This window comes from Heptranchias perlo, chromosome 7 (genome assembly GCF_035084215.1).
Source record: "Heptranchias perlo isolate sHepPer1 chromosome 7, sHepPer1.hap1, whole genome shotgun sequence".
Taxonomy (NCBI): Eukaryota; Metazoa; Chordata; class Chondrichthyes; order Hexanchiformes; family Hexanchidae; genus Heptranchias; species Heptranchias perlo.
The window spans coordinates 70,557,999-70,573,661 of record NC_090331.1 but is presented as its reverse complement, the minus strand read 5'-3'; the positions used below and the strand labels follow the sequence as shown (position 1 = coordinate 70,573,661).

Genomic DNA, 15,663 nt, shown 5'->3' with positions numbered 1-15,663 from the left:
ATAGGATGTCAACAATATTAAAATCATTGGAGGCTTTAAACTATTAACGATTCAGCTAATAAATCTCCAGGAGTTGATTCTTGGAGCTTCTGTCAGAGCACTGCACTCATCATGTTAACTATTTGTTTTCTTTTTGGATTAATAAATTTGATTAATTCTAGTTCTGCTACTCTTCAAATATAATTTAAGTGATAATTCTCTTAGGACCAAAGGTTTAATGGTAACAAAACCATGCTGCAACTTTCATATTTGTTATCCCTTTAAACACTAAGTGTTTCTTCAGTATAGCACTGTTGCACCTAAATTGTTTTGCAATCTTTGCAAATTCCAATACTTGTGATAAGATGAAAAATCTATGTGGAGATTGCATTGTGTCAGGGTAGGAAGTGTGATCCTTAATTTTACTGGCTGGCCGCAACAATAACAACTGTGGTATTTGCACAGTATTTGCTGAGTTTAGATAAATGCTTTGGTAGAATTTTAGATGACTGCAGTAAAAGAGCATTTCAAGACCTATTTCTGAATCTGTTACAGGGCAAAAACAGCACTGCAGCAATTTCTATCATGAGTAACCAACCTGGTGGGGTCCCATCCGAAGCTCTATATGGACAGCAGGCGGGAGGTTCAGTGGAAAGCTCACCCCTGACCCTTTTTTGCACAAGTCACCTTGGACTGCAGTTTTTGTGTGCAGTGATTCGTGAAGAAATGTTAGTCATTCAGGAAGAAAAAACAAACAATGCAGCGGAGAAAGAGGTTCAGTCTCAATGTGACTGCTTCCACAAACTACTTAGAGAACAATCGTTTTTCCCCCCTTTGAGCCTGAAAAAAAATCTACTCTTGCTGCAGCTATTTAGTGTGTGATCGGTTACTTTGATTTTTTTTTAAATAGTTTTTTCTACAGTTTTTCCAGGGTAGAGTATTGCTTGCTGAATGATTGCAATACTTGGTGTAAAGAATTTACTTACACAGAACACCCTAAAGAGAATGTAATATTTAAACAAAAGTGTGAAAAAAATATAATTTTGGTTGGAAGCTCTATAGAGTATGTAAAATATTGTATGCATTTGGTGAACCACAATTATGTGTTTACTTTGGGACTGCATCTGTTTATAGGCCTACACAGGTAGTGTTAGAAATCTACATAATATATTCCAACCTATTGTAATCCCAAAGGATTTTCCTAGGGGGAGGGGAACATGGGTACACTGGTCACTAGCCTTCACATCAAGATCCAGGTATAAATCCAGCTCAGGGACAGGTAATGAAGGAATTCCCTCACTCATCCTTAGACTCGTGTTAGTAGCACTTATCTTCTTTCCCTTTGAACAAGTTACAATTCTGTTCCTCAATGGAGGCTGGGCTCCAATGGATTGAGTGTTGGTGGTCTTGTCCAATGCACAGTAGACCTGACCTCACTGCTGCTAACTGGACACCTAATTGTACAGTCATGGGATGCCTGGTGCTTAGTGCATGGGAGATGGAGATAATGCATAGGGTTGTTCTGAAGTTGAGCAATATTGGTAGATCAGTTTAGGGAAACTCCATGCCATACCTGAGGCACAGCACACACTGGATTCTCATATCTAGAATTGTATGGCTTGTGTATGTCAATCCAAACTTCAGTATGTATGTATGTGTGTGTGTATTATATATATATATATATATAAAAAATATATAGTGCCCATTGTAGTGATGAGCCTGATATTTTAGAGCAGAACAACTGTGTTGACAGTGACGGTGCTTGTGCTGCTTGAATGATAATTCCGGTATTGCAGCTGTATAAAGGTCATACATCTTCCATACAAATGGATGCTGCTGCACAAATGACTTGTACATCCACATATACTGCAGTACCATGTTCACTGTACCATGACCAGTGCTAACAATGCCACTGGTGGCAGAGTGAAACTTTTACCTTGCACTATCGTCCCATGTCTTCATGAATGCAAAAAAAGGTGTGGTCAATTAAAAAGAAAATGATAGCCAATATTGGCATCCATTTAAATGTTCTCATACTCCAATTAAAAATAAAAACTACACTACGCATTTTAGATGGATGTTATACTTGGATAATGTTATCTGAATACGATACTCAAATAAAACCTGTGTAGGCCAATTGAAAAGAATGCAGTTTTTTTTTATTTTTGTAGTGTTTTCATTTTAATTAGAATTTCTCAGTTCACACATTTAGCTCCTTTGTTAGCTCCTGTTTGTTTTGTTGCTTTTGCTTTTGACCCTTTCAATTTTCTCCGGATGTTGGCATTTGAATTTTAGCTCCTGTCTAGTATTTCGCTGCCGCATAAGGTGTGTTAGTATTTGTATACTATTGGGGTTAACGCAGCAGTAAAAAGAGGGGTTTCCCTTCTGGTTCTCAGCAAATTAAAAAAAAAAGAAAGCTTTGTAAGGATTTGCATTGAAATTTAAAGTGTGTGTTCATATTTGTGTTGTCTTGGTTGCTGCATGTGTTAGTGCCTGGCTGCAGGCTGCTTGCAGCTGTTATCATTATCTCAGCAGGTACTTTTTTTTTAGCAGATTGGACTGTGTACAGAAATATGGATGGAAAAATGCAAACAAAGTAATCAAAGATTGAAATACTTTCTCTAAGCATGAAGGGTTTGAACATGAAACAATTAAAAAAAAATAATAACCTGAAGAACACTTTTTAAAAAAAAAGTTGTGACCACTACATTTTAAGTACACTCCTAATAGATTGTTTTGATTACATTGCATTTTAAACTGATCTTGTTCAGTTTTTGTACATACCTGCAGCTGATTTGAATAGGTTTCTGCCTTTATACACAGGTATTTTAGCAGCACTGTGTGTAATATATTGCGAAGAGACTATCACATTTTTCTGATGTCATTTTAAGCTCCACTGACAGAAGTCAATTAAATAAAGTGTGGCTTCTTAGGCTGTTTTATATAACACTGGTTATGAAACTTTAGTTATGTCCTATATTAACAAGGGTCTATTGTGATAACAGTATAATGTACTCACATTCATGGTGTCTGTGCAGGAAATTTATATTTTCTTATTAAAAATGATTTTCAGTTAACCTATTGTACAGAATCCAAAGACTCGCTTTCCTCCATCAATCAAGAATTTCTTCCGCTGCTACTTGTAAACCTTTAAAGAAAAAAAAATCCATGGACTGTTTGCCTGTTGCATGTCATGGCTATTCTTGCAGGTGGCGTGACTTACTTAGTGACACAAATTAGAAGAGCTTCTGGGCATGATTGACGACTCTGATAGTAAATGCACTGCCCAATGTGGTACTGAGTCATACAGACCAAGAAAGTCCCAGCTTCACTTCTCAGTCTGTGCTGATTTATCTGTCTCAGCTTAATAGAAATGCTTGATTTGATCTCAGTGCCATGGGGTGAGGGAGAGGGAAAATCATCTTGAGGGTCCTGCTTCTGATTGCTACCTGCTAGAAAATGTGGAGGTGAATGCCCTACTGAGAACAGAATTATGCCAACTTTTGAAACGTCTACTGACACTCACCGTCCAGGCCCATATATGAAGAATGGCTAGTTAGATGACTTTTAGGAGAGCACCCAATGGCCACCACAAGTCAGTGCCTTTATGAAAGGAGGAGAAAAAACATTGGTGGGGGGAGAAAGCAGCCTCTGGTAATGAAATGCAGAGGAAATGAGAGTGGGGGAGAAACGTGCTCATGCATTGCTGGTTGCTCATTCAATTCCATCTGCACACTGATTCATCAATCTCTCCTTAAAGCTGTGATGCCATTTATTGAGGAGTCAGATGATTGGGTAAATTTTACAATACCTCTAGTGCGGAGCTGTGCACGTATTGGGAATTTGGGCGTTGAGATCAACGGCCCATACAATTTTCTGTTTATTTAAAATTAATGATGTTGAAAATCGTGTGTCTGCACAGTCCAAATCCTGTTTACACAGCTCAGCTAGTGATCTGAAAGCCATTCAGTGGCTTGGCATGATATGTTAGTAAAAGACTTTACATGCAACAGGAATTTAAAACTAAGTTGCAAAACCTTCCTTTGGAAACCAAATAAAATGCATAATATTTTCAGTTCATGTGGAAAATTGATAATTAGCTGGTTGAGTATGTTACGATGGTTTGGTTGTAATATACAAGACTTTGTACAGAACGGCCTGGAATTTCCTGGGTATTTGCGCCCAGAGAATGCGCGGCCTATAAGATCGTGAAATTTTGGTTGTGAGTTATGCGCATAAATACAATACTCGATCATCTATCGATCCCTCTACCTGAACGCATCTCCACCATAATACAGGCCCCACCCCCAAAATGTGAGTTTCCTGCAATTGTGCTTGTTCAGAGCCTCTCTTCCACGCACCTGTAGTCACCTGAAGCAGGCGCAAACCAGCTGCTCCAGGAAGCATTTGAAGTCATTTTTAACCTATTACTGCAGACAGCCGTTTTACAGTCCTTTTGAGAAATAAAAGTGGCTCTTTTGCTGTTGCTACTCCTGCTTGCTATTATAATGGAGGAAGAGGAGCAGGGGGAAGAGAACCAGAAACAGAAGGCCCGGAGAGTGAAGCATCACCAGTGTATACAGCACCCCACATGCAAGTACCCGGCCCGGAAAGTATAGGCCTCGAATGATATTCCAGGAGATGTCTGAGGAGCTGACTGTGCAATGGCTGCGCTTTACAAAGGAGGTAATCGACCAACTACAATGTGCTCCTTCATCCTTCCCGGCATCCACTGAGGACCTGTGCAGGATTAGTCAAGGGCAATGAGGGCCTGCATTTGGCAGGTAACTGGCCTTTTCTGTAGGTCTGGGGAGTTCATCAGATTTGGAATGTCTGCGGTGGGCCAAACGCAGGGAGCACTAAGCTTCTACAGGATTGCTGGCTTCCCTGAGTGCTGGGGACAATTGATGGAACACACGTCATACCAAAGGTGCCCCTTCAGAACCCACAAAGCTACATGAACAGAAAAGGTTACCACTCCCTCAACGTTCAGATAGTCTGCGATGCCCGGCTGCACATCCTGCATGTGAACGCGCAGTACGCGGGGCCCTGTCATGATGCATTCATTGTGATCAACTCAGGTCATCACCGCTTGCTCGGACGGGGCCCGACTGGAAGGATGGATAATTGGTTATAAGGCTTACCCCATGCTGCCGTGGCTGATGCCTTTTCGCGTCCCACAGACCGAAGCAGAGAAGAGATACATTTATGGTTCCACTTTTATGGTCCTCCACCCTAACATCTCGAGGCTCGATTGGTTCTGTTCCAACTGTGTTCAAACCATGCCGACCAGTTTTGCTAATTTACACCCATTTTAGGTTGGTGTGTATGCTAATGATTGGCCGGAAATTGGAGCGTAACTTGACATTGGCAGAATGGGTGCAATTTTGGGTCCAACTTCCGGATTGCACTCACGCTGGAAATTCTAGGCCAATGTTAGAATGCAATTGGTGTAACGAGATAATGACTTCACTTTAATTGTTAATGTTCAGCATTTATACACAAACAGTAAGTTTGGTTCCGATTTTAAATTGCAATACATGTGGGGCAAAACAAGCTTTATAAGCTTGATATTTATTTGGTGGAATTTCATTGACCTTAAATGTATTTATTAATTAGAGATGTAACTATTTCCTGATCTATGTAATTGTAATATAATATCTGAGCCACATCATCTGACTAGGCCAGTCAATGTGTTGTGTAAAGCTTATGTTCTGGGCCTTGGATGGCTTCTGCCTCTCTGGTTCATTATATTCTTCTATTGGAGTCCACCTACCAACAGTGACCACAGAAGCCAGTCAAGAGTCTGAAACTTCCCTTTTATGAATTGAAGTGAAAGAAGAAAAAAATTATAAACTGGTGACTTGAAATTACGCTGTGATGCTTAATATGCTCAAATTAAATTCCTTTGTCCAGCTGTTTCAAAGAGGGATTAACCTATTTACTTTAAATGGGGTAACAACTCTTAAAATCGCAAACAGGAATTTCATACAACACACGATGTTAATACGACTAATATTGCACAATGTAATTTGAAATCTTAAGGATCAAGGAAAGTAAAAAAGGTGTATTGACAAAGGCAGCTGGGTTAAAATTCGACTACCTCACTCCCATGTAAAAACCTGCCCTCAGATTGGGAAACCCCATTTCATAACTACGTTCAAGATTCTACTAGGTAAGAATCTGACTGTTTATGACGCAGGTGTGGTTTGGGTGCTGTGAAAACATTTTTCACACCTTTCATATTTTCACAGTGCCACAATCATTCAGCTACAGGAATGGATTGTTTTCTTGCCAAGCCTTGGACTAAATCTAAAGCTTAACCCTCCATCCGTCTCCTAGAAGCTACAATTATTGGGGCTCCCTCTGTCCCTCACACAGTTTTAACTTATTTAAAACATAAAAAAGGAATAAAATTAAAGGAATTCCTTATGAACATATTAAGGGAATATGACCTATACCTTTGACACAGTATAAAGGCAAAGTATTGAAATGTTAATATTTACTATTGAATGTACAGAAGTAAAATCTGTTCACACTTAATGGGGAGGGAATAACACTACTGAAATGAAGCAGTAATTTTGGTATTTGCTTTCACATAACATATTTTAACGTTTATTTTAAGAGTTTTTATTAGAATGTTTTTAGGTCTAAATACAATCTCTGGGGGGTGCTGTTCAATTGGGTTGTATTTGTGGCGGCTTGTCTCTATTTCTAAAGGTGTAAAAATCCTTTTAATGAAATGCAGGAGAATGGATGTTCTCCATTATTAATGTTAACAAAGTTGCAGGAAAGTGCAGTTTTGAAATGGCCAATTTCTGTGAGTATGATTTCACTAGCAGGTCATTCATTATGTGGAATAGCCATTTGCTTGTTAATTGTTGAGAGAAATTTCCAATTAAGCATTTAACGTCATTTGACTGGATTTTCAAGATGGTAGCTAGTTTCCTCTGACGGGAGGTGAGAGATTATGTACAGTTAGGGTTGTCCGGGGGAGTCTTCCAGGAATAGACGATTGATCTCTCGGACACAGTTCTGCGTTGGTGGCTTCTGATGAAGCCAGAAAAGTTTGTGAAACTTGAAGTTTTCACTAGTTGAGAAAGTGTTCAAATGTGAATGCCTGTAGGCTAAAAACTTGACCTGAAAGGCAACACTACCATCCCGGCTTCAGCAACTCCGCAGGGGTGTGGAACATTGAAGTGCAACTGCTGCAGCTATCTGCTTTAAAAAAAACTGGTAACTGGGAACACTCTGCCTCGATTAGTTACTGTCATTAGCATCTATTCATTTTAACAATCCAAGGAGCGAGAAAACCCAAACACTTAAAGATTAGATTAGTGAAATTATCTTTTTGCACTAGGTTCCCGACACACTTTTTGATTATTCATGTATGAGAAAACAAAAAATGGACAATGGAAGTCCAGCAGAATCCCAGCAAGTGTTAAGTCAAAAAGGAACAGAGAGCCTTGAAACCCAAATCATGTTAAGTGAAAGAGGAAATGTACAAGAGTTGATCTACAAGAGTTGAAGCAAAGGTTTGAAAGTATCTTGTAGGGGACAGCTATGAAGATTTTAATTTTTTTTAAATGGCAGTTGAGAATAGTGAGGTGTGTGTGTGTCACAAAAATCCTATTTGTCCTTTTCTAAAATAGAGCTAATTTGCGAGAATTTATCGACACCTCCGAATAGGACAAATGGAATACCTTCAAAGACATACCTAAGACCGGGTTGAATACTTCATTAAATTAGAAACAGTGTAAAAAAATAGCCCTAAATGAATCAGCGAGACAATTAGTTGTAAATAGTTTCAAGAAAGGTTGATTGGGAATAATACAGGATACTTCTGAAGCATGTCTAAAGGGTGATCAGATGTGCGTAGTTGGAAATTGAGTATAGCTGCGGAAGAGCAAGAACTTCCAGTACCATTAAGCCAGGGAAGAAGAATCTAAAAGAGGATGCCAATGGGAATGAAGTGGAGGATGAGGAGATAATATTTAATATTTATATGCAATGAATATTTTCTTGGAAGTATTCACAATGTGGCATAGCCAAACATGGTGCGGTCAAACCTCCAGGAATACGTCCAACCAGAGTTGGCAACCCTGTATGCACATCACTATTATTAATCTCCATTAAAACAAGAACATTTAATAAATGATGTTTTAAACGTCTTGGTATAAATAGAGGGAGTTTCATATCCAGTAGTGAAATGTGCCTCTTTCCATTTATGAGGCCGAGTTAACGGTCAGTTTTGAAGGCATTATTTGTAACCTCACAGCTGCCTGTGACACAGTTTATAACAACAATGACTTGCATTTACATAGCCCCATTAACATAGAAAACTGCCCCTTGGTGCTTCGGAAATAAATGGATGTTGAGTCAAAGAAAGACGCATTGGGAGAGGTGACCAAAAACACGGTCAGAGAGGTGGCTTTTAAGGAGGTTCTTAAAGGAGGACAGGGACACAGCTTGGCTTAGACATGGAATTCCAGAGTGTGGGGCCTAAGTAGCCAAAGGCACAGCAGCAGAATTTTGGATGAGGTGAAGTTCACGGAGGGTGGAGGATGGCAGGCTGGCTAGGAGAGCATTGAAATAGTTAATTCTGGATGTGACACAAAGGCATTGACGAGAATTTCAGCAGCAGATGGGCTGAAGTAAGGGCAGAGGGGCGCGATGTTACGGAAGAGGAAATGGACAATGTTTCTGATGGAGAGAACCTAGGTTCAGAATCTCAGTTCAGGGTCGATTAAGATGCTGAGGTTGTGAACAGTCTTGTTCAGCCTGAGATAGCGGCTAGGGAGGGGGATGGAATCAATGGCAGTTTGTGGCTGGGACCGAAGATGTTCGCTTTGATCTTCCCAATGTTTAACTGGAGGAAATTGTGACTTATCTAAGACTGATGTCGGATAAGCAATGTAAGAAAACAGGTGGTGGAGAGGTAGAGCTGGGTGTCATTAGTGGTGTCATGTGAAAGCTGATCCTATATCTATGGATCATGGTGCCAAGAGCCAGGATGTAGATGAGGAAGAAGGGGATTCCAGTGGTAACATTGCAGGGGCGGGAAGAGAAGCCATTGCTGGAGATGCTCTGGCTATGATTGGATAGGTAGGAATGGGACCAAACACGACTGGACAACAGAGGAGGTGTTGGAGGAGGATTTTTAAAAAATCATTCTCTGAATGTGGGTGTGGCTGTCATTTATTGCCAACCCCTAGTTGCTCTGTGCAGGTAGTGGTGAGCCGCCGCCTTGAACCGCTGCAGTCTGTGTGGTGAAGGTGCTCTTGCTGTTAGGTAGGGAGTTCCAGGATTTTGACCCAGTGATGATAAGGAACAGAGATATGTGTTCAAGTCGAGATGGTGTGCGACTTGGAGGTAATGGTGTTCCCATGCACCTGCTGCCCTTGTCCTTCTAGGTGGTAGAGTTCAAGGGTTTAAGAGATGCTGCTGAAGAAGCCTTGGCGAGTTGCTGCAGTGTATCTTATAGATACACTGCAGCCATGGTATGCCGATGGTGGAGGGAGTTTATGTTTAAGGTGGGGCTTGGGATAATGATAAAACGGACTGCTTTGTCTTGAATAGCAAGTGGGGAGTATTCCATCACATTCCTGACTTGTGCCTTGGAAGTGACGGAGAGGCTTTGGGGAATCAGGAGGTGAGTCATTTGCCACAGAATACCCAGCCTCTGACCTCTGGAATTTATATGGCTAGTCCAATTGAGTTTCTGGTAAACGGTGACCCCCAGGATGCTGATGGTGGGAGACTCGGCAATAGTAATGTCATTGAATGTCAAGGGGAGGTGGTTAGGTGTTCTCTTGTTGGAGATGGGCAATAAATGCTGGGCAATAAATGCTGGCCTCGCCAGCGACGCCCACATCCCGTGAACGAATAATAAAAAATTTTAAAAATGGTCATTGCTTGGCATTTGTGTGGCATGAATGTTACTTGCCACGCATTAGCCCATTATCTGAGGAATTGCGAATGGAGTTTAACTTTAAAATTATCATCTCCACTTCTGACCTTATGATGCAGCGAAGGTGATTGATGAAGCAGCTGAAGATAGTTGGGCTAGGATGTTGCCCTGAGGAACTCCTGCAATGATGTCCTGGGCCTGAGATTATTGGCCTCCAATAACCATCTTCCTTTGTGCTAGGTATGAATCCAGCCACTGGAGAGTTTTCTCCCTGATCCCCATTCACCTCAGTTTTACTAGGGTGCCTTGGATGTCAAGTGCAATCACTCTCATCTCACCTCTGAAATTCAACTCTTGTGTCTGTTTGGGCCAAGGCTGTAATGGAGTCTGGAACCAAGTGGTCCTGGTGGAATCCAAACTGAGCAGCGGTGTGCAGATTACTGGTGAATAAGTGCCACTTGATAACACTGTTGACGACTCCTTCCATCGCTTTGTTGATGATTGAGAGTAGGCTGATAACAGGTAATTGGCCGAGTTGGATTTATCTTGCTTTTGTGGATAGGACATACTTGGGCAATTTTGGAACAGATTGGCTAGAAGCACGCCTAATTCTGGAGTATGCGGCTTCAGCACTGCAACTAGGTTGTTGTTAGGACCCCTAGCCTTTGCTCTGTCCAGTACACTTTTTTTTGATGTCACGTGAATTAAATTAGCTGGAAAGTGGTGACTGTAATGGTGGGGATCTCAGGAGGAGGCCAAGAAGGATCATTCACTTGGCACTTCTGGGTGAAAATAGTTGCAAATGCTTCAGCACTCGTGCTGAGCTCTGCCATTGTGCAGGATGCAACATAGGAACAGGAGTAGGCCATTCAACCCCTTGAGCCTGTTCCGCCATTCAATGAGATGACGGTTGATCTGTATCCTAATTCCATTCACCCGCCTAGGCTCCATATCCCTTAATAGCATTGGCTAGCAAAAATCTATCGATCTCCGATTTAAAATTATTAATTGAGCATCCACTACTTTTTGTGAGAGAGAGTTCCACACTTCTACCACCCATTCATTGCATGAAAAATGTTTCCTAACTGCTCTCCTGAATGGCCTGGCTCTGATTTTCAGATTATGTCCCCTTGCCCTAGACTCCCCCACCAGCGAAAAAAGTTTCTCTCTATCTACCCTATCAATTACTTTCAAAATCCTAAAAACCTCAATCAAATCACCCCTTAACCTTCTATATTCCAGGGAATACAAGCCTAGTCTATGTAAACTCCTAATTTAACCCATGGAGCCCTGGTAACTTTCTGGTGAATCTGCACCGCACTCCTTCCAAGGCCAATACTTCCTCTTTCAGGTGCGATGCCCAAGACTCTACACAGTACTCCAGAGGTAGGCTAACCAGAGCCTTGCATAGCTGTAGCAAAATTTCCTCCCCTTTATATTCCAGCCCTCTAGTTATAAGGGTTAACATTCCATTAGCCTTGATTTTTTTTTTACCTGACTATTATGTTTTAATGATCTATGTACATGGACACCTAAATCTCTTTGGACTTCCACTGTTCCTAACTTTTCACCATTTAAAAAAAATACTCTGATTTACCATTTTTTGGTCCAAAATGGATGACCTTGTACTTACCTGCATTGAAATCCATCTGCCACAGTTTTGGGGATGTTCATGGAGGCTGCTCTTTCTATTAGTTGCTTAAGTGTCCACCACCATTCAGGACTGGATACGGCTGTAGAGCTTTGACCTGACCCTTTGGTTGTGGGATTGCTTATAGCCAAAATATGCTTGCTATAGACAGCAATTGCTTATTGCTGTCTATAGCAAGCATATTTTGGCTGTTTAGCGTGACCTGTGCTGTAGCTTCATCAGCTTGGCATTTTTCAGGTATGCCTGGTGCTGATCTTGGCATGCTCTTCTACACTCCTCATTGAACCAGGGTTAGTCATCTGGTTTCATGGTAATGGAGGAGGGAGGGATATGCCTGACCATGAGGTTACAGATTGGTATACAATTCTGCTGCTGCTTATGGCCCATAATCTATCCTACTTTGCACGGTGGTAGTGTCACACGACACGATGAAGGGTATCCTCGGTGTGAAGTTGGGATGTAGTCTCCACAAGCACTGTGCGGTGATCACTCCTACCAATACAGACGCATCTGTGACAGGTAGGTTAGTGAGGATGAGGTCAATTAGGTTATTCCCTTGTATTTTTTTCTCCCACTAGTTGCCACAAGTCCAGTCTGGCAGCTATGAACCTCAGGACTTGGCCAGCTTGTTCAGTGGTGGAATGATCAAGTCACTCTTGGTGATGGACATTGAAGTCCCCCATCCAAAGTACATTCTGTGCTCTCAATGCTGCCTCCAAGTGATGTTCAACATGGAGGAGTACTGATTCATCAGCTGAGGGTGTGTGGTAATAGATTTCCTTGCCCATGTTTGATGTGAAGCCATGAGACTCCCTGGCTGTAAACCAATGTCCCTTTGCCTCTCGTGATGGCTGAGTCTAGGATGTTGGCTGATGGGTATGATTCTGTCAGGCTGTGTGGGACAGCTCTTCCAACTTTGACGTCGATCCCTGGATGTTAGACATTGCAGGGTGTACCATGTCCTGATTCGCTGCCTAGATCGCAGCTAAGTGGACTGCCCAGTTTTATTCTTGTTATTTTTTGTAGCTGTTTGATACAACTGAGTGACTTGCTAAGCTGCTTCAGGGCAGATAAGAGTCAACCACATTGGTGTGGGACTGGAGTCACATATAGGCCAGGCTGGGTAAGGACTGTTTTTATTTTTACTGATACCAGCTTTTTATTTCCAGATTTTTAAAACTGAATTCAATTTTTCCATGGTGGGATTTGAACTCACATTCTAATGGATTATTAGTCCAGACCTCTTAATTACTAGTCCTGTAACTTAACCACTACACTACAATAACTCATCACAACACTGCTTAATTTTACAAAGTGTTTCATGGTGGAACAAGGGTAGATCATTTCAAAGAATAAGATTTGTGTCTTTATTTGGTGTGTCATTGTGAAAACAAAATCACATTAATTTTAATGAGTTTGCAATCAATTATGCCTTTCACTCCTTTTTCATTCAAAATTTATAGGTTGCAATGATCTGACCTTGGTACTTGTCTTATCCCACACAGTGTTTCGTTAAAGGCAAATGGTGCAGCATTTCGATAATGTTGCATTTGGGCAGCTGGTATACGCTAAAGGTAGATTAGATTGCAGTGAATTTAAGAAAGCTAGACATTTTAATGCTATATGAAAGTTCTGAGTGAATTGGTAATGATGTGCCACAGAGGTGTGGAATGTGGGATAATGCCTGTGATTTTGTGTATGGCAAGATCCTGATCCTCACTTGCATATTGGGGGAGTGTGTCTGTCTGGTTGGAGATGAGGCATAGCGGGTGGTGATGAAGTAGCACTGACAGAAGGCTGGGAGTTGGTTGTCTGGCTATATTCACACCCTTGAATGGTACATGACGTAGTGGAAGGAAAGCACTTTAGTAAATACCTGTGCAGTGAGTTAGTTTCTTTTTCCAATATAAAAGCACTTATTACATGGAGTATTATGAACACGTATCAGTTATTGCTTTGCACCTCGGGGGGAAAAAAGTTATACATCTGTATTTCACACACTGCCTTTTATGAAAAAGTGAAACCTAAAAATTTCCCATACTACTTACTGAGGTCAACTAGCTCTGTCCCAATACCCACTCACTGAGCTGAGATGGAGATTTGGCACAAGTATGCCGTGTAAAAGGGCCACTACAACACTACTGCATTGTAGTTCTTGCTGTCTACTACACAAGCACAGTTTCTGGGTAACCTTTTCCCTCGCAGATTGAACTTTCTATGGACCGGAACATTACAATAACTTGCATTTATATTAGACCCCTTCATGTAGAAAAAATGCCTGAGTGCTTTATAAGGAGAACAGGAAGATGCTGAGAAGGAGACAGGAATGATTCATGGGAAGAAGAGGAGGGATCCTAATAGGAACATGGGAACAGGAGTAGGCCATTCAGCCCCTCATGCCTGTGTTGCCATTCAATTAGATCATGGCTAAGCTGTATCTTAATTCCATCTACCCACCTTGTTTCTGTAACCCTTAATACCCTTGTCTAACAAGGGTCAAGCAGTAAACTGGAGGGTTAATGTGTAGGCTAGACATAAAACTAGAGAAGATAGCTCAGATAAATTGGGACAAGAATCATGGAGGGATTTGAAAATAAAAATGAGGATCCTGAAATTGATGCGCTGGGAATGGGGAAGCAGTGTTGCTCGGTAAGGATGAGTGTGGTGGGAGTGAGAGACTTTGAACAGGAGGGGACTCAGGCTGAGTTTTAGATTAACTGGATTTTATAAACGATGGAGGAGTAGAGACTGGCCATTAAAGAAGTCAAATATACAAGCAATGAAGATGTGGATTAGGGTTTCAACAGTGAAGCAAGAGCAGTTAGGGCACTAGTGGGCAATATTCTGGAGGTTGAATAGTCTTGGTGACTGTCCAGAATTAGGTTAAGATTAGGATAATTAAGAAGTAATTTCAAGGGCAAGATAGAATACCAGCATGTTTTCCCATGGAGTGAAGAGATGATCTCAACCATGCTATGTGAGCAAAAACTGAGTGGATTCCAGTTGTTTCCTTGCAGCACGGAGAAAAAAAAATCTTATTGACTCAAGGGTACTGTCACTTTCTGACAGCTGGCCAGCAGTGTCTAGGAATGGACTGTCCTCTGAGGCCAGAGAGTTGGGGTGAAAACAAGGTTGAGCTCTCAAACAATTTAGCTTAAGGTTGTTAATTTGTGGAATAAGCAGTTGCTTAATCAAGTGAATGGGGAGGCATAGATATTTTTTTAAAATGGGAAGTAACAGATCTTTGTTATAAGAAAGGACAACGTGATATAACCATAAATCTAGAACAAGAACAATGGGTAGGAGCTGTCTGCAGCATCTTCAGATTTGGACATATTGGGTGAATTGAGTTTTTTCGCACAATGTTTTTTTTTAATATTCCATTGCACATCAACATTTAAGACTTGTGGCCCGATCTTTGTGGCTCATTCCATTCACTAACCATAGTTCGAGATGTAGCTTTATTTCTAAAACTGTTCCCAATAATTTTAGGTGAAACGAATTTCTCTTGAACTTCAGAGTAAGAGACACAGTTAATGAGGGACATGTGAGATTGGAGATCTGAGCTGTTTGATAACAATCTCAACTTCATATATTTTTTGAGCTGTGCCGCTATTGTGGGTCCTTTAAATTGGCTGCTGCTTGCTGAGAGCAGCCTGTCTGGATCAAATATATCCATACTTTGAAGCAAGACTCCAGTATCAGTCGATCGTAGCTATTTAATTAATTTGAATGTGGATTCCTTTTCCACTCTGTTGCCTTTAATTAAATTTGAGGAAATGTGTAAGGCTGGGATTAACTATTTTCCTGCCCTATGGTTCAATATGAAAGAAAACTCAGACCACCTGGGTAAATAATAATTACGCTCTGTTTCATGTGCTATTGTACCAGTCCTAGCTGTGATAGCTGTCTCAAAAGACATTTGCATTAACCATGCTTCCAATTTCCACTCATGCCCCATACCTCACCTTCACATGGCTGATCTGTGGTGCAACGACAGCAGATGCAACACCTATTCATTCACCTCTTCCCACATCATTGTCCAGGGACCCCAAACACACTTCTTGTGAGAGATAGCAATTTGCAACTATATTTGGTGCATCTGGTGTGGTGTTCTCTACCA

At 41.2% G+C, this 15,663-nt stretch overlaps 1 protein-coding gene across 4 annotated transcripts in view; it reads left to right on the top strand.

The window, feature by feature from the left end:
• armc8 (armadillo repeat containing 8) overlaps window positions 1-3,056 on the top strand; it is an 86,592-nt gene extending 83,536 nt beyond the window's left edge. For all 4 annotated transcript variants that reach the window (XM_067987834.1, XM_067987836.1, XM_067987833.1 and 1 more), the window contains exon 22: window positions 535-3,056. In XM_067987834.1, coding sequence (XP_067843935.1) covers window positions 535-568 — 34 coding nt within the window. In that variant the 3' untranslated portion in view covers window positions 569-3,056. The remainder of the gene's footprint in view (window positions 1-534) is intronic.
• Window positions 3,057-15,663: the final 12,607 nt, after the last annotated feature.